Source organism: Lacerta agilis, chromosome 17 (genome assembly GCF_009819535.1).
Source record: "Lacerta agilis isolate rLacAgi1 chromosome 17, rLacAgi1.pri, whole genome shotgun sequence".
In the NCBI taxonomy this organism is placed as follows: Eukaryota; Metazoa; Chordata; class Lepidosauria; order Squamata; family Lacertidae; genus Lacerta; species Lacerta agilis.
This window is the reverse complement of record NC_046328.1, coordinates 19,259,390-19,283,533: the sequence shown is the minus strand read 5'-3', so window position 1 is coordinate 19,283,533 and position 24,144 is coordinate 19,259,390. Positions and strand designations below refer to the sequence as shown.

The 24,144-nt window shown below is 42.8% G+C and overlaps 1 protein-coding gene across 4 annotated transcripts in view; it reads right to left on the bottom strand.

Annotated features, from left to right (window-relative positions):
* TAOK3 (TAO kinase 3) overlaps positions 1-24,144 on the bottom strand; it is a 119,338-nt gene that overhangs the window by 63,228 nt on the left and 31,966 nt on the right. For all 4 annotated transcript variants that reach the window (XM_033135737.1, XM_033135736.1, XM_033135738.1 and 1 more), the window contains exons 3-10: positions 21,238-21,449; positions 16,191-16,262; positions 13,923-14,024; positions 11,911-11,956; positions 10,710-10,806; positions 8,721-8,834; positions 5,804-5,895; positions 1,994-2,087 (exon numbers count right to left, since the gene is read on the bottom strand). In XM_033135737.1, the coding sequence (XP_032991628.1) occupies positions 1,994-2,087; positions 5,804-5,895; positions 8,721-8,834; positions 10,710-10,806; positions 11,911-11,956; positions 13,923-14,024; positions 16,191-16,262; positions 21,238-21,357 (737 nt within the window). In that variant the 5' untranslated portion in view covers positions 21,358-21,449. The remainder of the gene's footprint in view (positions 1-1,993; positions 2,088-5,803; positions 5,896-8,720; positions 8,835-10,709; positions 10,807-11,910; positions 11,957-13,922; positions 14,025-16,190; positions 16,263-21,237; positions 21,450-24,144) is intronic.

The following is a 24,144-nucleotide window of genomic DNA, read 5'->3' as shown; positions in this document are numbered from 1 at the left end:
GGTTTCAATCACTGGGCAGCCAGGAGGTTTTAGTGGGCAGTTGCTGGCAAATAACAGTCAGCCTAATCTAATCTCTCTCATGGGGCTTTTGAAAGAAAAAAACGAACTGTATTCTGGAGTCCTGAATAGTACAGGAAAAAAATTCCTTCTAAATGCCAATTTAAAAGCGCACAGTCTCCGGCGCAGTTTTTGGTAGCCTGAGTGGCTTTCCAATGTTATAGCTGCTGCACAGAATAGCCACCGTGGGGAAGCATGCCAAGCACATGGGGCAGCCGAAGCATCAGCCCCAGGTAGAAGCTCTTGTATTAAGACCCTGCTACCTGACCTCTCCCAAGCACAAGGTGAGGTCACAATATTGATAGCACACACCTCTTTAAAAGCTGTCGGATAAAGGCAGTAACTGACAAAACACGCCAATCTGACCCACAGCATGGTATTCATCTCAGATGCATTCAGCTTGCTGTACAAATTTTTATTAGTATTAAGATAGAGGTCCAAATATTCCCAGAGAGACACTCCACAGTATGTGCAGCAATTGCATGGCAAGTTATTTCGAAGCACTCGTTCGGTTTTAGAATGGAATGGCAGAACTTTGAGCACAAAACATTTCATTGTAACTGACAATTACACAAAGGCACATCATGGACAACAGGCAAGTACATTTCCTGGAAAATGGACAACATTTGCAACGTTCTGGAGCAAATTATAATATATGGTTATATGTCTTTTACTCTTTGTTGTAATGTGTGTGGGTTGTAATTTTTTTAAGTTTAACTGGAGTGGCTAAACTTTTTTCAGTCCAAGGCCAGAAGTGGGTGTGACCACAAACACACACAGCTCCCACCCCACAGCTGATCCATCACTCTGGTGACCAAGGAGTAGGCAGTTTACATCCCTATCAGGGCTCTGTCCACCTCTGCACTGGGTCTTCCTTAATTTCCTTGATCTTTTTGCTGCTGCCTTGAGGGGGACGAAACAGGAATCTGGGCTAGGGGTTAGCATATATATTGTGGATTAACATATTTGCATTTTCTCCTTCAATTGAATGAAGTGGCAATTTGAATTTGCCACAAGCGCATTATTTCTTACAGTCAACATGTAAAATGAACAATAGATGTGGCCCACAGGGATGCAGTACAGCTGAGTGGTACAGCACATGCCGTCCCCGCAGAAGGTCCTGGTTCCATCTGTGTTGTCTCCAGTTAAAACAACTGTGTAGCAAATGACAGGCAGTGATCCATTCACCCTAAGGGACCAGCCTCCGCTGGACAGAATATAGTTTTCTGGGGGCTCATCAGCCTGTGCACACATACACTGGAATTTTAATACATGATACTGTCATTCATGATCCACGCATTTGCTGCAGGAAACATTAATTTGAGGCAAGCATGACTGGCACATAAAATGTGAAGACACCAAGCGGTGTTTCCTCCGCATCCTCATCGACACTTTATCCACTGGCTCACATTCATTGTCACATACCAGGCAGGAACAGGATCTCATCTTTCAAACCAGTAGAAATGGTGGCTGGGGTACCAAGAATTTGGGAGCAGCCATTCCACCAATGGGGAAGATGGGGAGCAGAGCTCACTCCATCAGCTCCATCAGGCCTCCCCTCCCTCAAGTTTCACTCGGGAACAAGCCATTCCATTAAACTGCCTCAGCAGGCAAGTTGGGAAGTAGGGCTAATGCCATCAGGTTTGCTGAAAGCCCGGCTCCATCAGGCACCTCCTGGCCATGCAAGCTGGTCATTATAAGAATAACCGTTTAAGTAACAGTGCTGAGTTTGATTTCTCCCCAACCTGCTCTTCCTCCCTGTTCCTTTTCCCTTGTGTGCCATGCTTTTCCAGATTCTAAACCTGCAGGAGCAGGGACTGCCTTGTTTTAATTGTTAAGTCACTCTGGGAGCCTTTTTTTTGGCTCTAAATAAATGAATAAATAAATAAGTAAGGATCTTCAAAATCAGGAGTAGACTGCAGATGGCATCTCTTACCATTCATTTGACTGTAGGGTAGGGGAGTCGTTCTGGGCTATGTGATATAAGGCACTCATAGCATTCATATTGAAGAGGGGTGGTTTCCGTTCCGCTGCAAGGAGAAGGAAAGGAAGTAGTGAGAAAAAATCGAGTACACAAGTCCACTGGCACCCAGGAATACAATTTTGTTGAAATACGGCATCCTTTCGTTTTTAAAAAAAACAACTTTACAGATAACCCTGAAAAAATGGCAACTACCGAAATCACAGATTGGACTTTGACAAATTTAACTAGATTGAACTGTTCTGGAGGGTAGAGCAGGGAGAGTTGGGATTTTGTTTTTGTACATATTTTTTGAAACTGTTATATATTGGTTTTTTTGGTTTTTTTTTTAAAGTGAGAGTGGGAAGGCTTCTATTAGGGGCATTCTACAACCAAGCAGATGAAAAACTGGCCCATTGATATATTGCCCAGACTCTACAGTAATGGGGATAACAACGTGTTTTTAGCCTCTATCCTTAGCTTATGTGCAGATGCTCGGGATAGACATAAGTAAGTGCAGGTAAGGAATATGAACGAAAAGAAATTGTACCAAGGTAATCCTTTAAAAAATAAATCAAGTGAGGTTTAATTCTGTGATCTGTATAGATGCTATATGCATACAATTCCTTAATTTACCGTACTTTCCCGTCTATAAGACACCCCCATCTATAAGATGCCCCCCCTATACTCAAATTTAAGAAAATGGGGGGGGGAGTTGGCTTAGAGTTGTTGAGCTTTTTTGTGGAGCATTGCCCACAGTTTTACAGCTTTTTGGGGGGGGAGAGAGAATTGCCAAAAATCGCTCACACGAAGCATCAGCATCAACGCTGACAATCGCCCACTTGCCACAGTGACAGCCAATCGCAAACAGACCCTTCCCCAGCAAAAAAAAAACAAACATCTTACCTGACTGAGAAAAGCTGTTGGCTGGCATTTGCGCGCGTCCCAGAACAGCCACCGCCAATCACGGCAGTGACAGCCAATCAACAGCAGCGTTTGCTGCAGAAGCCAATCACCAACCCAATTAGAGAAGCAGCAGCCAATCCAAAGCATCCCTTCCAGCAGCTGCTGCTTATAGCTGCAGTCAATCACCCGTCCACCCCATTCACTATCCATGTATAAGACGAGGCAAGTTTTTGAACATAATTTTAGAGTAAAAAAACCTTGTCTTATACACGAAAAAGTACGGTATATAATTTATTTATTGGGCTTCCATCAGTCATTGATATAAACCATGCAGGGACTCCTGTCTACTGATAGTACCACTCATGTGCCCCTGCTACCACCTTTGCTGCTGAGATTTCACTAAGTATTGCCCACGCAACCCTTTGAGGCCCTATTCCAGGTGTGCCTGTCTTTCAAAGCCAAGAAGGCAGCAACCTGGGACAGGGCCTTTTTTACAGCAGCACCATGTGGGCCTGTAGAATTCCTTCTGCCCAATTCTTGTTTCTTCTTTTATTTTTTTATAAACAGACACAGGGGCCGCCCTACAACAAAAGTGCAGCAGAGTATGAACAAATTAAGGACTACAATAAAAATGAACACTTCGTATAATAAAATGAGATGCAATGCTAAAACAACCTCAAGTAATATATATATATATATATATATATATATATATATATATATATATACACACATATATATATATACATATATATATATATGTATGTATAAAGGACAAAAATAAAGAAGTGAAGAAGAAAATCCTGTTTTGAGCTCTGAGGTTTAAGGGCCATAGGATCCATAAGACTTAAAACATATGGGAAAATAAAGAAGCATTTGGTGCTAATAATAATAATAATAATAATAATAATAATAATAATAATAATAATCCGGTCCAGGTGGGCCTCTCTGGGGGAGGCATTCCACAGCTGAGGTGCCACTACAGAAAATACCCTTTCATTCATAGCTGCCCACTGACCCCAATTTAGTGCAGGCCCCTCAAGAAGGGCCTTGGATTATGGATTTCACAGTCTCAGTAGGTACACGTGGGAAGAGGCAAATCTTCAGATACCTTCAAGGTTCTGCTCTGAAAGGCCTTAAAAGGTCAAAGGCAGCAGTTTGAATTGGACTCCCAGAAATAGACTGGGAGAGTCAGTGAAGCTGATAAAATGCTGGCATCATAGGTTCAGAGGGGCCTATCCTCATAGCAGTCTCATAGCCATATTCTGCACCAACTGAAGTTTCTGGTCAGTTCTCAAAAGAAGCCCTACACATAACACAGTAATTCCAAAAAGAATGTCTTCAGACACCAATACATTTAAAAAAAAAAAAACTTTCCTAGGCGCTTGTGATACTTAAAACTGAAGTTTTGGTCTGTTCTAAAACTCCTGATTGTCATTACATTTTGTAGGTTGTGAAATTCTGCTTTGCTTTACTGGACTGTGTTTTTTGTTTGCCTTCGTTTTTGGAACCTCACTGTGGAATTTTTCCAAGTTGAAAGGTAAGGTATCTTTTTGTTTCAACTGATAAAACAAATAAGCCCCTCTTAAGCCGTAAGGTATATATATATATGCTTGTGTGTGTGGGGGGGGGGGTGTTTAAAGAGAAACTGAAGTTCTACAGAGAGTAAGTTGTGTGTTTTGCTTTGAGATTCTGGTGTACTGAATTTTTTTATTTTATTTCTGGTCTACTGACTGTAATATACATCAATAATAATAATAATAATAATAATAATAATAATAATTTTAAAAAATGATGATGCCACCCATCTGACTGGGTTGCCCCAGCCACCCTGGGTGGTTTCCAGCAAATTAATGGTGAACAAAGTATGCTGTGTGTCCACACCAACAGCAGCACACACATGGTCCTGAAACCTCTCTCCTGACTTAGCGCACAACTAATTTATAAAAAAAAATATTGTATACAGCAATTCCATTAAAAATATCAAAGTGTTTGCAATAAATATCTATGCAATAAAAGCCATGTAAAGATTTGAAGTCATACAATTACAGAAAATGTTTTATCTCAATTGTTTGCTTAAGCCTGGCAGCATAGAGATGTTTTCAGCAAACTTTTAAGGGTTAAAATGCATGGCGCCTGATGAATCCCTATTGGAAGAGCATTCCATAGGACTGGGCTGATGACCCTAAAAGTTTGGCGAAAATCCTGTTTATATGCCTGCTTATGTTTGTTTTTTTCTTTATCATAGTCAGGATCGAGAGAGCTTTGCAATAATTTGCTAACCAAGCAACCCACAAATTTTGCAGCCAGACAATCTGCACAATGCAACAAGCAAACCTGAATTGTACAAAGGAAGTAAATTAGCATATTTGGTATAATTTACAAAGAATGGGGAGGAGGCAAGCGGCTCTGCAGCTTCCCCAAAGCTCCAGCCTCTAATGACTGCTACAAGTCTTTTTGAGACCCTTCTCCAGCTTCTAAGAATTTACCATGGACTGGATATTGATTGCACAGAAAGTAAGCAGAGTTACTCAAGATGCTAAGTTCTACAACTGGCATCCAAGTACATGTGCCCACAGTGTGAATGTAGAAGCCATATATAATTTCCATGGTTCAGAACTCACTTTGTTTGCTCTGGCTACTGTAGCAAAATGACTAGCTTTATTTCCCCGTCTTAGTCTCCACACCCCCAGGAACAACAGAAATGCCACAGTATAATCATAGATAGCTACTTGAGAGTCCATGGGCTGAATCTGACTCCTGGAAACCCTACTGAATCGAAGTGTGGAAGAAATAGGCTGCCTGTTTCATTTGGTGATAAGAATCTTTACAAGGTATCAGAAAGGTTGAAGATATGGAGAATGCGCCCATGTTACTCACCTAACTCTATGCATGTGATTCCAAGAGACCAAACATCTACCTTTCCATCATACTGTCCTTCATCCATAGCTAGGATTACTTCAGGGGCCATCCTACCATGCAGGGATACAAAGAGTGCAGATTACGCAACACAAAAGCAAAAAAAAAACACCACAAGGGGGGGATACAATTTCCCCCCACACCCTCCAAGTTATCATCACCAGCACAGCAGCCCCGGAACTTAAAATAATCAGCATGGAGCAAAACTAAGCCATGCTGGGGGGGAGGGGGGATAACACTAGCCTGCTTAGGAAAAAAAAAAAACTTCCTCCAGAGATGATGGTAAGGGAGTATGAGCAGAGCAAAACAAAGGAGAAAGAAAAAGGACAACCTAATGAGTCTGCAACATGCTGGCAGATGGGCGACCCACACCAACCTCAGTGGCATTGTACCTGGAGTCAGCCAGCAGGGGCTGAAAGGGTCCTAAGGCATCAATTTCAGTCTCACCAGAGACGGTGAGTTTTCCCATTGATACACCAACAGTGTTTTCCTGGAGATGCTCAGCCTGGGAGTGCAGCTATGAAAGAAACAAGGGGACCTGGAGCACAGTGGGGAAAGGCGGGGTCTAAGATAAAAAAGGGGGGGGGGGGTAACAAGGCAAGACAGCAGGGAAATCCACACTAGGGACACAACTACACTGCTGGCTTTGGAGAGGGAATACATACATACACACATACACATAGACATAGACATAGAATACACACATAGAGCTCCTGCAGTCTATGTGCCCCCCAACCCAAACACAACTTCATGTTGTGCTTGGACCCCATCTGTTTCTATGTGTCCACAGCAACTCACCAAGGAGTTGCTTAATATTCATCTATGCAAGAGGTGTCCTTAGTTAGATTCTAGTTTTGCAGACAATTAACAAAGCAAGAGATGGAGAGCAGAAAGTCACCTGGACCAGGGCCAGATTTAGGTTTGATGAGGCCCTAAGCTACTGAAGGTACTGGGGCCCTTTATATGTCCAGCTGTCCTTTGTCAACAACAAATTGTTGCTGTGTTTTGTGTTGAATATATGCTATGTGGTAATTTATGGACCTAATAGGTATCTAAAGCCTTTTGCACATAACAAAATATGTATTTTATTCAAGTAATTGTTGAACTGAAATACAATTTAGAAGTATATTAATAGTGAAATAATTATTAAGCTCTAACTTAAAATCCACATCGTTTTTTCCCCTTTAAATTTTTTTGGGGCCCCCAAGAGAGTGGGGCCCTAAGCTATAGCTTGTTTAGCTTATACGTAAATCTGGCACTGACCTGGACACATTCCAAGGGACAAGGAAAGCCCAACTCTGGCGGTCCCCAGGCAAGTGGAGGAGCTCATGTAGCTGAGAGTTGCTTCATTTGCATGTCACCTGAAACCACTGTTGGGCTTAACCATGACTTAAAAGATGAATGTGTGGCATGCAGGTGCACGAGGAGAAAACTGCAGCTGCTTCTGCTCCTCCCTTTTCCTATGCTATCAGGAGGTAAGCTATGGTTTGGCTTAGTGTTACATCTGTGCCTGGGCTCATGGTTTGTCTCTCCCCAAACAAACCAGGATCTGTAAACCAATAAGAAAATTTGCTTACAGCTCATGGTTTGTTTGGGGAGAGACAAACTATGAGTCTGGATTCAGACATAACACGAAGCCAAAACACAGCTTAATTATTGGTAGCACAGGAGCGGAGAAGGAGCAAAGCAGACATGGGTTTCTCCCCATGCACCAGCATACTGGAATTTCACCTTTAAACCATAGTTAAGCTTAGCTGTGGTTTCAAGTGATACATGAACTGGGCCAGGGCAGAGTAGAGTAGAGGATAAGAACAGAGCTGCAAAATCAGCAATTCCCCTGTGTAAACTTCACCTCTACCATGAAGTCACTAGGGCTTTAGGCAAGCTACTCTTAGCCTCTCTTAGCGATGAAGATACTGGGCTGCCTGGCAGCATATGGAGCATTTTGAACATACTAATGTTTATTACACTTTTAACCCCTTATTTCCTCTTCCAGGAACCCAAAACAGTTTTGATATCCTGCAAATTTAGAACAGTCAAAATGCAGAGAGAGCCTGTTTCAGAAGATTTAGGCCAGAAAAGCCTACCACCCAAAACAGAGATAGGGACACCATGGCCCTCCAGATGTTGATGAACTGTTGCTCACATCATCCAACACCTGGCAGGTCCCCAGTGTTTGATTTTGCTCTGGCAGGATTGAGTCCAATCACTCTGGTGCTACAGCCAAAAGGTCTTGCTCTCAACTCACAGAAGCTGCCTCATGGGCAGATGGAGCCTGGAGCAGCAGAGCCTTTCCCACACAGAGGAAACCATACAAAGAAAGGCAAGGCTGTGGTTCTAGGTTGTAGATTTAGCTGCCACTAAGAGCTGAAAAGTAGGTACAGGCAAAGGGCAAGCGGAAAGCACCATCCATTGGAAGGTCAAAGCTGGTAGATGTGAACCAGCAGCACTGTCTAAGCAATGAAATTTGTGCTGGGGAAATTTATGGGAATTTCCCTATGTACGAGATAAGGGAGATCATAAAGGTACTGATTTCACTATTGAGGGGGAAGTGGCTTCAATAGTCTTGCAGTCACCTGTAGCCTTGCAACATCTGTAAGAGCCAGCAACAACTGTGTGTTATTCCCTCTGTGCTCAATGTTTGAAACAGTTGCTGTGCTTCTCCCTGAAAATGCATTTCCCCAGCAACTCAAAATTGAGTAGCACATTGTATGGTATAGTTTTTTTGGTGGGAAAAGGTTTATCTAAAAGGTCAGAATTGTAGTTACAAACTGGATCAGTGTGTGTGTGTGTGTGTGTGTTTGAATACAGAGTCTCACACACATATAAAGCATCCCACGAAAGACTAAACAGAAAGTTTCACTCCAGTTTCACTTACCAGTAAGGTGTCCCCACAAAGGAATTGGCAGGAGAGGCAATGGATGCGGACCCAAAATCAGCTAGCTTCACCTGACCTGGCTCAGTTAGGAGAATATTTCCTGCTTTAATATCCCTTTTGAATAGAAGAAGGAAACCACAATCATTGTTTCAAAGGGAGTTTCTGTTTAATATGAAATAAACACCCTGCAGCTTGGAGGTCTGTTTTCAGTGCTTCTCATCCAGCCCCCAAACCCAAGGATACTCTTCCTTTATTGATGCCAAGGTGAGATACAGGCAACAGGCAACCCCAATGATGTCTTAGTACAAGTAACTGGCAGAGCTGCAGCCAAGTTTTCTTCTTAAGCAGTTCATAGTAGGCCAAGTCTGAACACGGGTAAATAGAGTAAGCTGCATGAGAGGAAAACTCTTTGGTTCTATAAGAACAAATGGATTACCACATCTTCTAGCATGGAAGAGTTTAGGCTGAGATTAGTTTGATAGGTGACAGAACATTAAAGAGGAAAGAGGAGGGGAAATAAAAATTGGGCACTGTTGGATGGGGCATTTCTACTAATCTATGGGTTCAATTCTGTTTGTATTGACAATTTATATATTACATGTATAGTGCAAGGCCTCTGCAAACATCAGTTAGCAAGATGCCATCAGCTCACAATGAAATCAGGCTACGGGTAGTACCAACGTGTTGCCCTCCAGATGTTGCTGGACTCCCATAAGGTCTGATCATTGGCCACTCTTCATGGGAATGATAGGAAGCTGGAGTCTAACAACATCTTAAGGGTACCATGTTGGCTACCTCTGATTTAGTGGACACAATCCTCAATATGTTATTAAAATCACTTTTTCGTTTTGTTTCTATAAATTCTAGAACAAATCACCTTGTTGGGTCAGGTTTTCTCAACCTACATAAAATAATACATGTCTCTATATATTCAGCAAAAATAAATAAATCTGTGGGTCACATTTACTTTTGCATAGCTTTGTAGTCTGCTAACTATACCATGATGATGATGATGATGATGATTTTATTATTATTATATCCCTCAATATTATTAACCCCGCCCTTCACTTTCACAACTCTCAGAAAGTTTGCAATGAACAAATGAAAAAATGAAAATACATCGCTAGCAATAAAACACATCTAAAGCAATATTTTACTGAATTTATATTGTTCTGCTCCATTTTAAGCAGTTCTGTGTGCTTTATTATTATAATGATTTTAACTGGGTGTGGGTTTTTTTTGGGGGGGGGAATAACATATTCTGTGCTTTTAATCTGCACTGGGACCTTATGGTGAAGGGCCCTGGTAAATCAGGGCTTTGCAATGTGCAAGAACCATATGAGGCCCAGTCCCAGGGAAAACATTCATAAGTAGAGCACTACAAACAGGGCAGCCCTCTTCCTGGTGCCAACTACTTAACATCTCAAGGTGGGTCCACCAGGGGAAGGGCTTGGGAAGACGACTTAAACTTCGAGCAGATTTGCATGGGAGCAAGTGGCCCTTTAGATATCTATGTCCGAAGCCGTATAGGGCTTTAAACCTCGGAGGTGAATCAGTGGCCAATGAAAGTTACTAAAGAATTGCGAAGATGCACTCCCAATTCAGCTGGTCCCCATCAGCAGCTGTATTTTGGACAAACTGGAGTAGCTTTCAAAGGAAGCCCCCTATATAAAGCAAAGTGGTAGTCTGCTCTGGATGTTACCAGTGATCAAACAACAGCAGCTGCCTTTCTCTGGCCAGGAGGGGTCACGGCTGGCACACCAACCTTAGCTTATGAAAGGTGCTTCATGCTACAGATACCTCTTGGGTACCCAAAGACAAAACCTGTATCTATACTGCTCCCAGATAGTGAGTACAATCCTTTGTTAGGGAAGGAGGCAAACAAACCCATTCGAAGCAGTCTGAATGCCGTACCACTCCCCCCAATCAGATGAATCAAGGCAAAGAAAAGCAGTGATACATAAAATAAAATAAAAAGAAATGCTTTACCTATGTATCTTAAAATGAGAATGCAGGTAGGCCAGCCCCTGCAAGGCACCATCGGTAATGGCAGCAATCTCCACTTCCTGAAGTGGCTTCTTGTGAACTGGATGGGGGGGGGAGAGAAAAATTGGACAATAAAATGAGTTTTATGCAATGCTAGTGTAGGAAGGACTGTATATACTATTGCTAGCAGAGCAATAGGGTCCACACACACACACACAAAACCCTCTTCTAAGCAGGAGGACAAATACCTGAGATGGTGATCAAAGCAGAAGCAACTGAAAAACAGACCTCTCGTATCCCCCTGCCATTGTCTTCCTGCTTACAATCATCTCTCCTCTGACTCTACCAGCCTCAGTTGCCCAAATTGCTTCTGAAACAATTCCACCCATTCTCCCTTATGTCTGGAACTCCCTCCTAGAACACAAATGTTGTGCCATATCTCTTCCATCAAGCTTTTTCCTCAGAACCCACCCAGGTGTAGAAATGAAATGCACTTTGCTTCACCCTCCCTTCACATGTTTCCCTCATCATATTTTGTACACCTTTACATATTTATCTCCACTGCAAGAAAGAGAGAGATCATGGTAGAAAACCAGAGCGATTTTCTCCATACAATTTTCTTGCAACTGTAGTTACTTGTGAAATTAAAATGTGCAAGCACACCTACCTAGGATAAGAGTTAGTGGCTCCTGGGCTAAATCTGGCCTATTGAATGGTGCTATTTGGCTTCCTGGCTGCCAGTCTAAGAGACAAAGTATGCCTATGGATGTGCAGGATATGTGGCAATGGAATTTGGAAGCAGGCCACAGGGAGGAGGGAGAACAGGGCGTGTACTCCCTCCTCCTCTCTGGAGCTGGCGCCCAGGATCACTTCTCTCCAACATCATATTTGCCTTCCACCACAGTAAATTCCTAACCAAGAACCAAGGAAATGAGAATACAAGTGATGGATTGACATACTTGGCTTACTTTAACCCAGCTGCAGGCAGACCCAGGATTGTGATCCTAATATTGGAATACTGAAAAGCAACAGCCAGTCAGATGTGATGCATCACATGGGATAGATACCACCCATGTATTAAACAGGAAAGAATTAGACTGAACTGTGAATCACCTATGAAGTGCTCTGTAGGGAAGGGAACTGTCACCACTAAAAGCACAGCTATGCTGTCAAAGAAGCATGGTAGGAATATTTCAAGGCTTACCTTCCAACAAATCTGAAGCAGATCCTAAGCAGTACTCCATTACTAACTGCAAGAAGCAGAAATAAATGCAGCCATTAAAACAGAGAAGGAATGATAGTTCACCAAGCAATATAAGAGTGTAGTGTAAGGGATGCATCTACACTGAGGACTGTGAAGCCTGGAAAAAAGTTTTGTGCAAGGTGAAGTTTTTAATATGAAGTCTCAGCACAACAATTTCCTCAAGCTACAATTCCCAGGATTGTTTGGGCGGAAGCCATGACAGCTAAAACGGTTTGCAACAACTTTGAATTTGCAATGTATTATGCCAAGAGTTTGCAGTGACCCAGAAAACTGAGTGTTCCAGTTTTTGACCAAAGTTTAGCAAGACTGAGAGCTGCTCCAAGATATACCGGTACATGTTAATTTTGGTATGCACTGGCTACAGTAGCCAACTCTCACCCCCCACCCCATCCCATGTACAGTATCAGGCTTCAAGCAAAATAGAAAATTCTTTTCAGTAGCACCTTAGAGACCAACTGTGTTTGTTCTTGGTATGAGCTTTCGTGTGCGTGCACACTTCTTCAGATACCTGTGATGCATGCACACGAAAGCTCATACCAAGAACAAACACAGTTGGTCTCTAAGGTGCTACTGAAAAGAATTTTCTATTTTGTTTCGACTATGGCAGACCAACACGGCTACCCACCTGTAACTGGAACTATGGAAGGCTTCAAGCAGGTGAAGTCAACAGAATACAACAATTTATTTACCATTACTGGGGGATTATGGGGTCAACACACAGTGGGAGCAAGGCCAGAATTAGGAATTGATTATACAGTTAGCAGAAAGCATGTGAGTATTGTACTATGAGGTTGCACAGAGAATGCTCCATATTTGAGCGTTCCCCCCCAATACACACACTGTCAAAAAGCTTCAGTTTTGCCTTCTCCGCCACATGTTGTATTTCTATGTGCTGAAATCTTTCCATCCCCATAGAACATTCAAATGTACACCGCCTAAACTGGTACTGACAGGTCAGAGAAACTTTCCCATGTGACTTGAGGGCTGTTTAATCTGGCCCCCAGAGAACAAAATCCCTCCATAGGAAATTCACAACAGCTGTTTTTTGTTTGTTTGTTTGTTTGTTTGTTTGGCTATATGTAAATATAGGAGGGGGGCATCAGTCTGGATGATGCCCTAAGTCCATTCCAGTTTTTGGGATCCTGCATCCAGTGAGGGTTAGAATCTAGTGGAATAGGTTGCTGAACTGGTCAGCAAAGTTTCTTTGTAAGACAATTACTTTAACTAGCAACTTAAGTACCCTGATCAGCATCGAAAAGATTGAGCTAGGTTGTAATAGCTATAGTTAAGTGATGGAGAACAATAGGCCAAACTGGGGCTAGGCTAGAGTGGGGTGGAAGCTGGGGAAGAGAGACATGTAATCAAAGAAGCTGTGACTAATGGAGATCTTTTGGTGGTGGTAATGCTGTGAGGGCTCCCCCCCCATGCTCAGGTTGTACGTATGTGTGTAAATAAAAGCCATATATCCTAAAGACATCACAGACTATGCTGCTTTTCTTTCAAGGAAACTGAACCCTGATTAAGCATTTGATCCACAGGAGTATCTCTCCACTCAGACATTGGGGTGGTGTGTACCAATAGTTTGCATATGCTATGATGATACAAAGCATTAAGGGCAGGCAAGCCTTCCTAAGCACTCTGGAGGCCCTCAGAGCATCCATGAGGCTGGTCCTAGTTCTCTAATGAGCATCCCTTGTATTTAGAAACACATGTCTTTCCTTAAGCAGCAGCACAAACAGTGCGCCAAGACAAGACAACCCAGCTGTGGACCCCCAACGCCTGTAAACACTTTCAGTTTCCGTGCAGTATACCAATGTTAGGCTCAGGGCCCTACAGCCTTTAAATAGTAAGTGGCAGCGTGGGATGATTGAAACAATTCAGCATTGCATCCAGGGAAAAACAGCTTCTTCACAGCCCATAGGACGTGAAATCCAAGCAAAGCTTTCACTCACCCAGGCAGTGTTTTCTTTCAAGTAACAACCCTTGTATTCTATGGTGTTCGGGTGCTTCAGCTGTCGTAGAAATCTGACTTCCTTGATAATATCCTGCCATTTCTATTTTTTAAAAGAAGAAGAAGAAACTCAGTCTTTAGATCAAACTTGAGAGAAGAGGGGGAAAGAGAAGGTGACAGATGAGCAACTGTTGGTTCCTGCTCACCTTGAACTGTTTGATCCCAGCCATCCACTGGAAGAACTTGTAACAAAGGAATAAGTAGGCCAAATTGCTTATTTCCTTCTCCCTCTCTTTCAATCCCCCCTTCCTTTTTAATTTGTAAGCTTGAGGGCATGGACTGTCTTGATTTTCTAAATCTGCAAACCACCCTGGGAGCCTTTTTGGCTGAAGGGAGAGGTATAAAGGGTTTGAATGAATAATGAAATAATAATTTCTCCAGAAAGCAAAATAAGAACATTTCCAAGGTGAGCTGGAATCAAAGGCAATTTCACATGGAGTTCTACACCTGGGGAGAACTTGGATTTCTAAGAACCTCAGCTCCCCACCCTTTGTTTGTTTGTTTGTTAGCAACACAAGTAAGTTGAAACAAAAGTTTGTCAGCATCTGCTGAAGATGTACAGGTCAAATGGCCTCTTTGCAAGGCTAATAGTTACCAGAGGGCAATCAGATTAAGTCATGCAAATACTGCAGTCAAAACAAAATATGCACATTAAGCAAAGATACATAATGCTGTATATTTAACGGTTTAGCAAAAATCTAAATAATGTTATACAAGTTGTGTGGTTCTGAACACTGCATTTATTGCCTGCTTTGGTCATAAGAATGGGTGGGCACTTAGGAGCATTTTAATACATGACACAACTTGACTACTGAATTTGAGGAGCTGGCTAGTAGAAATTCCTATTTGACTCCCTTTTTACAAGGATCCAGTTCCCCATACTGGTATCATTCGGGTGTCAGCAGGCCTTTGAAACATAGTGCAAAAGATGTATAATTATTGCTGGCTGTGATACATACAGTATTTTATTGTGCATTTTTAAGTTTTTAATTTGATTTTTAGATTTGTTTAGTGTTTTATGGCTGCAACCTGCTTAAGAGAGAAAGGGCAGGATATAAGATGTAAGAACAAACAAACAAAATTAAAGCACTGGACTGAGGAACAGTATTATTGCTGTTACTAAATTTATTACCCATCCTTCACCAATATTCAGTATTAAAAACAGTCAAAAAACAAATTACTGTCATAGGAATAGGGAGGGTCCTGAAAGCACATCTCAATGTGCAATATTAAGCACCAAAATGAAAGCAAGTTAAACCAAACATGACTCAAAAGGTGTAGAAGTACCACAAAATGGTGACAGAAATTCCAATTTCTGGGTGGGAATGTTGGAGATCTGCACAGCAGCTCACACAAGGCTGAAGGAAACCTGCATGCAGGATCTAGGTGGATGAGCAATTACATGGTGGTAGAGGTGAGGGAACTGGAGGAGACGGGATGGAAGAGAGCCCAGGAGTAAAAGAGATTGTTCTGTGAAGTGTTGGACTATGATCAGGGAGACCCAGATTCAAATCCCCATTCAGCTATGAAGTAAACCAGGTGATCTAGTGCTAGTTACCGTGACTCGGCGACCCTAGCCACAATTGGGGAAAGTGGGGAGAACCTAGTAAGGCTACTCTGAGCTTACAGAAGGAATAGCAGGATAATAGCGTAATATAATGAAGGTGATGGGGAACATCATACAAGTGCTGGGTAGAGTAGGGGTTGTATTGCTAGGTGGTATGGAAAAGCAAGGAAGGAGTGGCTTTCAAACTTTCACATGAAGCTCTCCAGAGATTTCTAGCTTAGTACACTCTTGTTTAGTACACTTTAAAAATTATAGTGTTGCAAGCAGCTTACACTGAGGAATGCAGAATCTGTGGCCCTCCAGAAGCTGCTGGACTACAACTTTGATCATCTCTGACAGCTGGGCACGCTGGCTGGGGCTCATGGGACCTGCAGTCAAGCAACACCTGGTGGGCTACAGTTTCCCTACATGGTCTACATTCCCACTTCACTTTATTAACAAGTAAATACTGGTCCAGTTTTATTTTATTTTCGAAGTGTTTTTCTGTAGAAGTAGGTAGCATACTTGTAAACCACTCCAAAGCCTAATTTGGCATTAAAAATATGAATTGATTAAAAAAAAAAACACAGCAAAACACAACGGAACAGCCTGCTTTGCTGTTGTAAAACAGAGGTATCTGCAGAGTTGCTTTGTCCTTCTTACCTCATTTGTTTGCTTCCCACTGTAGGACATCTTCTTGATTGCCACCACCTCATTCGTGCGGGCGTTGGTGGCCTGGAAATTTGGGGGGGGGGGTAAAAGGAGGAGAAAGAAGTAAAAGAAATAAGACTTTTTCTCATTTCCCCCCTAAACTCAAGGAAGCCAACTGATCAAGGAGACTCTTCCTCACAAAGAATTGTTAGTACAGTGGTACCTCGAGTTACAAACACCTCAGGTTACAAATGCTTCAGGTTACAAACTCCGCTAACCTGGAAGAGTTACCTCGAGTTGAGAACTTTGCCCCAGGATGAGAAGGGAAATCATGTGCTGGCAGCACAGCAGCAGCAAGAGGCCCCATTAGTGAAAGCACGCCTCTAGTTAAGAACAGTTTCAGGTTAAGAATGGACCTCCGGAATGAACTAAGGTAAGTTCATAACTAGAGGTAAAACTGTACTGCATTAGGAGTCATGCTAGGTGTCAGTGTTGTAAGAATATTAAGGTCTTTCATTTATATATAATAATTTTTATTAATGTACCAAGCAAACAAGGCCACATGTCTGAAGCAGCAGGCCTGAAACCATTTTTTGACTCCCAGCTGACCAAGTGTTTTCTCTGCAAGGAGGGAGGAGGTGAGCAGCCCTCTGCCTGAATGCCAGATGATGGGCCATTTCCCTCACAAAGGACGGCTATTAGCCTCGCATTAGCCTTACCAGCTAGGGCAGGAAACCTTTTGTTTTGCAGAAATGTGTGTCTGGGAGGGGTCAAGGAGAGATGGCACAGGTGTGAGAATTCTCAGGTTACCTCCTCTGACCTTCCCAATTTGTGCTGTAGGTCTGATGTGTCTGGGGGGTGGTGGTCTTGGGTTACACCCCTTCTGTGATGTATGGATGATGCTTCTGGGGGTTGGGGCTGGACTCTGAGGGGGATTTTTTGAAATGTTTTTTTAAGGAAAGGCAGCCCTTTGTTTGAGGTCCTTCCCTGCTCACCTGTGTGTGAGGAAGGTACCCTGTTGCAACAGAACAATAAAGATCAAGCTTACTAGCTGCTTTGCTTCTAATTATTCTCTGGTTGGTCTCTGTTATATTCTCCAACCAATGGAGAACTCTACAAAGGGCTCTTGTGTACCCCATAAGGGAATAAGGCCAGATTTTTGTTTATTTCATCAGCAACACAAGATCTACTGCAGACGTAGCCCAAATTCTGCACAGGTTTGCTAAACTATCTGCCTCCCAAATGGCATTCCACAGAATCAATGCAGATGGCAGTACCACATGCCAAAGCCCAGCATCTTTCAATCAGTACTGAAATATTAACCTTGAAATCTCCTACTGTTCTCTCCCATGTAGCCTTAGAACAACCTTGAGAAGGGCCATACACTCTATCACTAAGCTGCTTTGTTGGGTGGGGAAGCACAAGTGGCAGCAAACCCATACCCCTCTGTGCCACTGTGCAAGGATGGGCAGTAGCAGGCTGGAAGTGGCACATGTCTCTCACCCGTTGCTTTTGGCAAACATTTGACATTCCACCAAGTAAGTAAGCTTACTAAAAATCACTATGGTAGGCTAGACGCTGTTCAAGAATCAGCATTTTGCCCTCAAATCCACAAAGACCATGCGATCCTCTTGTGCTCCTATACTGTAATTAAGATCAGTTAAATGAACAATCTTGGTTATGTCATCTGAAGGGCAAGGGCAATGCTCAAAAGTTTTTCCAGTTGTGAAACGCCCTTCCCTGCGAAGACTCAACAAATTCTGTGCCAGCCCTGACACCCTTCCATAGCGTTGCAGAAACCTCTGCCTAGGGCTGGCTCTTGGAAACTGGGGTTAAGTTGTTGGGCGGCATCAGAGTGGGCAGTAGGAAGCAGGGCAAACAGACTGGCATGGCAAGCAGCATCTTGTTTCTCACAATGCGTAGCTGGATGCCTGTGGGAAGCATAAAAGGAGGCAAGAACCTCTCCAGCTATTATCCCCCAGCAACTGGTACTCAGAGGCATGGTGCCATCACAACCATCACATCCACCATGGATTTGTCTAACCCCCTTTAAAGCCAACCAAGATGGCAGCCCCCACATATTTGTGACTCTGAATTCCACAGCAGATTCCACAGCTTAACTATGCACCATGCAAAGTGCTTCCTTCTGTTTGTCTTAAATCATTTAACATTCAGCATCTTTGGATGACCCCAGGTTTCGCTATTATGAGAAAGAAAAGCTATTCATATAGTCTACACTGCATTTTTTTTAACATTCCAAATAATAATAGAAAGCAGTTGTCACTTTTCCTTACAGGGGAGTTGTTCTAGACCTCTGATCATTTTGGTTGCCCTTTTCTGCACCTTTGCCCACTCTGCAGCATCTACAACTGTACACAGCATCCCATGCGCTGTCACACCACAGATCTGAACAAAGATATTACAACTCCGACAGTTTTATATTTGACCCCTTTCCTAATTATCTCTAGCACAGAATTCACCTTTTTCAAAGCTGTGGCACACTGGATCAACCTTTTTATTGTGCTATCCGCCATGACCCCAAGATCCCTTTATTGGCCAGTCACTGCCAGCTCAGATCCCATCAATGAATATATAAAGGCAGCAGGACTACTTCTTCTTCTTCTTCTTCTTCTTCTTCTTCTTCTTCTTCTTCTTCTTCTCTCACTTCTCTCACCATTTCAATGAACTGTCTTTGACATTTTATTACCTGCTTTTGGAGAGGTTATTTCAGAGTTCTTCACAATCCCATTTTTGTTTTTACCGCCCTGAGTAATTTGGTGTTATCAGCAAAGCGGGCAACCTCACAGCTCTCCCTTAACTCTATGTAATTCTTGGTATCCGCCAAGAAAACGTTGCTCAGAATGAACAGACAGGTAAGAATCCCAGGCTTTTTAGGGTCAGGTGAAAGGCATCCTGCATCACCAACCAAGAGCCGCTGAGGCAGCACTACCTCCTTCTGCACAGTTGCACTGTTACACTGGACAGCAAGCCTGCGGCTCTTCCTGCTGGCAACCTTTAATGGGGATAGAGAGCCTTGCTGCCAGAGTCCCCAGTTCAATATTCTCAGCACACCAAAGGTTGGGTGTGGTGTTATTAAAAAGAGGAGGGAAGATGATTTAATTAAAGAAAATTAAAATGAGTCTTGCTGCAATTCTTAGTTGTCACCCATCCTATGCCGTCAAGTAGAAATTCAAATAAAACAAAATGTTGGAAAGTTAACAGCTTATGTTTCAAAAGTGCTATTTATTGGTTCAAGTGAGTCAGTGGTTCTGTATTATTCTGCTAATAAAAAATGAAGCTTTAGTTGAAAGCCTCCCAAAGTACTTTCTGCAATGCCAGTAACATCTAATGTTTTTCCCCCCCCCCCCCACTGGCTGCTTAAAATAAGCAGTGCCTAGCTCCAGAAGAAGCTGACAAAGGTGTGGCTATAGACCGCTTGGTGTGATCTCCTTGGCTGGGAGGAGAATTGCTCCCCGCAGAACACTCTTCCATGGTGTTGTCTGGTGGAGCTTTAAATGATTAAAGCAGCAGGGCTCTCTCTACTTTCCTTGAAGGACTAATCCACAGCCTGAGACATCTTGCAGTTAAATAACAGGCTCAGACAGACTGTAAGTAATGCTGTGCGGCAGGCTGCTTTAAGTGGAACTGCCTCGTTTTCAAGCAATGCTACATCACTGCCGTAACACAGAGAAACTAATAAGTTCAATCTACTTCATTTATAAAACTGGGTCAGCTTCATTAGATAGCACATAAGCAGCCATCTTTTGCATCTGGAAGCATCCAAAACAGACTGTGTTGTGATACGAAGCTCTCTGTAAAAGCAGAGGTAGCTAGCTTGTAGTCCAAAAGTGCTTGAAGGGCCACAACTCCCATCAATTAATAATCCTGGCTGAGGGGCTGAGGGCAGTGGTTAGCATCCATCTGTCTCAGGAGACAATGGAAGGGTGTACCTTTGGGGGTGAGGTCAAACGCTTGGGAGTTACAGCGCCTGCTGTGGCTGTGGAGACCGATACGGGAGAGACATGTTTTGTTCCAGCTAGGGCAGATGAAGGCGTCCGGTTGTGCTAATGCAGGTGTACCATGGCGTAATACTCCAAAAACACCTGAGGGGGCCACAATTTACCCACCACTGTTTTAAAAAATGTTTGTATTTATTTTTATTACTTAAATGAGTTCAGTGAAGTCCCCAATCCAAATCTAATCTCTGCCAGGAACTCACCAGATAGCCCACATTTCTTATATGCAATTAGGAGATCACCAACACAAACAAACAAACAAACAAACACACACACACACACACACACACACACACACAGAGCGAGAGAGTGTGTGTGTAAATTTGTGTCCATCCTTCATGAGGAATCATCATCAGAAGCCAAGGGTCTTCTGAGCAAGATACTTTTCGGTCAGATGGAGATGCTGCTCCTGTATGCTTTTTGGGTGGCCATCTGGAATATTTTGTAAACTCAGTGGCTCAAGGGCCAAGCTGTAAGCCTCGCAACAAACATGGGTTCCTGGAACTCCTTAGTAAATGTTTCCCTATGGTGAATCAGCAAGGGGAAGTAGTTGTACAGGCGAGAAATAGGAGGTGTGTTATCTGCTAAATCCTTCTTCCATGCACCACAGTCTCCTTGCTTTTCCTTCTCTACTTTAAGGTTAAGCATTCACCACCATACACCATTTCTCCCTTGTGAATGGGATCAATCACTATGCAACAGAGAAACAGAGGCCAGAGTTCCCATGTGCATGATGGCCAAGACTGCGTATTATATAGCCATTGAGTTACTGCCAAAACATATTACACCCACACACATTTGTGTATGTATAAAAAAACCAGCAAAGCAAACAAGCAACAATAAAACCTAGAAATAAAACTGTCTACATTTTCTTTATATGCATAATGGATGACATTTTGGGATTATGAAGAAGGGAGAGAAGGGTATAAATAGCTTTGACAATGAAGAAAAACCTTTTCCTCAAGCGAAACATGCTTATTGCTATGAAAAGAGATATTTACTTTGTTTCGCAGAGAATGGGATATTAAGCAAAAACTACTTACAAAGTAAACTGCTCCAAAACTTCCATGTCCAATTTCGTGTAAACCCACAAATAGTTCCTGAGGATCATCTTTGTAGAACAGGTCAGCTGCATCTGGGTCTTTTGGCACCCCTTTGCGCATGGTGAACAGTATTAGGACCTTGTTCCCACCTCCAGTTCCCAGTCAGTTTCTTCCCTCATTGACAATGGAGTCCGTAGGTAACTATTCAGAACCTGGGGGGCGGGGGGGGGGGGAGAGAGAAATTTGTAGACAATTGAAATCACTGGAAGTATTTAAATTTGTTTAACTCAGGTGCCTTCTCTACAGATTCAAGAAAGCAACTTTTAAGGAGACAATTTCTCCATGTTCCCCAAAGACAACGATGGGAAACTTGTGGCACTCCACACATTATTGGACTCCCAACTGCCACCATCTTTGACTATCAGCAACAATGGCTGTGGCTGATGGGAGTCGGAGTCGAACAATCTCTGGAGAGCCGTAGGTTCCCCAACCCTGGGCAGTTCTGTTTAACTGTTAAACAGATGTTTCTGAGAGCATTTGGTTTGTTTATTTAAATCTGAAATATTTCTATCCTGCTTTCCTGCCTGAAAACAGGCCTTCACGGCAGCTTAATAAAAACAAATCCACCCATACAAAGGTGTCTTTTTGTGTGTGTGTGTTTTTTGGGGTGGGGAAGGCAGCAATGACAGAAAGAGACACCCTGTTCCCAACTGTGGCTTTTAAAAATGTTCCACAGTGACCACATGGGAAAATAGTCCCCCTCCCCCAAGTTTTGTGTCTGAAATTAGGGCACTTCCTCTTAGGCAGCTGGTTCAGGCTCTATCCAGCAGCAGTGGTGACTGAAAAAGTGGAAGGAATGAGGATATTCAAATGTCCACTCCCCTGGCCTTAAATGTTTCTGTTGCTGCTCCAAGTAGTGCTCTTGTGGTTTAAAAAGCATATTTTGTAGAAGGTGGGGTTTCCAAACAAGCCTTTTCATGATATAATCTTCTATTAATAATAGTCCAAATGCCACTCAAACAGCAAGTCCTTAAGACACGTGCTTAGGAACAAAACAAAAAACAACAACCCCCCCCCCAAAAAAAGATCAGGGTTGTGGGGAAGAAGGATTGTAATCCTTCCACCTTGGGACATGGAACCAATCAACATTTTAAAAGACTGCAGGATACAATGGTTGGGAAAAAAGTCTTAATTAGAGCTGGGCAAAGTAAGAATTACATCACACCACCGAACTGGGGCAACTCACCTGGTATAAATCTGATAAGCATTTGAATCAGAAACTCCAGGAAGGATAAGTTGCCCCCTCACTGAGGCTGTCACCACCCCTTTTCTCTATCATGGTCCTACCATCTGGCCATCATCTACCAAAGGGGTAAGCAGACATCAAGATCTACTTCAGCTTTTACTAAAACTGTTTTGCAGTCAGGTCACCGACTAGCTAGGTGCAAAATGGTTGCTGTGAGGATATGCAAAGTGGTGGCTCAGGGAGAAGCACCTTACCTACTGCACCTGATAAGCTACACACTGGAGATGACCTGAAAATGCACAAATATATCCCTGTAATTCTGAAAGCCTAGAAAAGAAGAGAAATGCCTTTTTGTAGCAAACAACTAATAGCCAGAAAGCCTTGCAGAGCCATTGTAAGTCATCTAGCAATTTAGTAATAATAAATTATCCACTCTTCACTGTAAGGTTCCTGGGGGTGGAGTTTTGGAAAACCAGAACCATCTAGATCCCTATTCTACCATGTTTTGTTAGGGTGTCTCATGGGACACATGGGTGCAGTGTTAAAAGGATGGGGCCTTCATGATGCTGACATTACCATCCTTTTGGTGCTGGGTTATGTATAATTTATTCCAATCATTTGAGGAAATGTGAATGTCATGCTTATTGCTAGTTACAGGTAAGTAGCCATGTTGGTCTGCCGTAGTTGAAACAAAATAAAAAAAAGTGCGTATGCACGTGTGTATCTGAAGAAGTGTGCATGCACACGAAAGCTCATGCTTATTGCTGTTTCTGTTATATATTTTGGAGCTCTGTTGTTTATTGCTAAACTTGATGGCTGTTTTTAACAGTCTATATAAGTCACCGGGAGAACTTCTGTATGAGACAACAAATAATGCTAGCTTGCCTGAGATGGGAACCACTACTAAGAGCGGCATATGGCAGGTGACTCTTCTGGAGTTGGACTGATGGGCAACTTAACTGAAAAACACTGCTATGTACTTGTACCATTAACTTCATTCTAAACAATTCTAGGGACGCGGGTGGCACTGTGGGTTAAACCACAAAGCCTAGGGCTTGTCGATCAGAAGGTTGGCGGTTCAAATCCCGGCGACGGGGTGAGCTCCTGTTCCTCGGTCCCTGCTCCTGCCAACCTAGCAGTTTGAAAGCACATCAAAGTGCAAGTAGATAAATAGGTACCGCTCCGGCGGGAAGGTAAACGGCGTTTCCATGCACTGCTCTGGTTCGCCAGAAGCGGCTTAGTCATGCTAGCCACATGACCCGGAAGCTGTACGCCGGCTGCCTCGGCCAATAAAGCGAGATGAGCGCCGCAACCCCAGAGTCGTCTGCAACTGGACCTAATGGTCAGGGATCCCTTTACCTTTACCTAAACAAACCTAATGCACAAACAATAGATAAACAAACAAGGTTTTTTCCCTGGATTACTGTTGCCACAACCATATATTACTAACAACCCCAATCTTTCCAGAATATCACACTGCTCTCTACCCTGTACTGTATTGTCTATCAGGGGTTATATATGTAAATTACACTTGTTTACAGCTGTACTCATTTAATTAATATTTATTCATTATATTTCTGTACTGCTCCATATTGAAAATCTAAGCAGCTAATAAAATTAAATAACACAGAAAATCAAAATAAAGCAAGCAATACAAACCA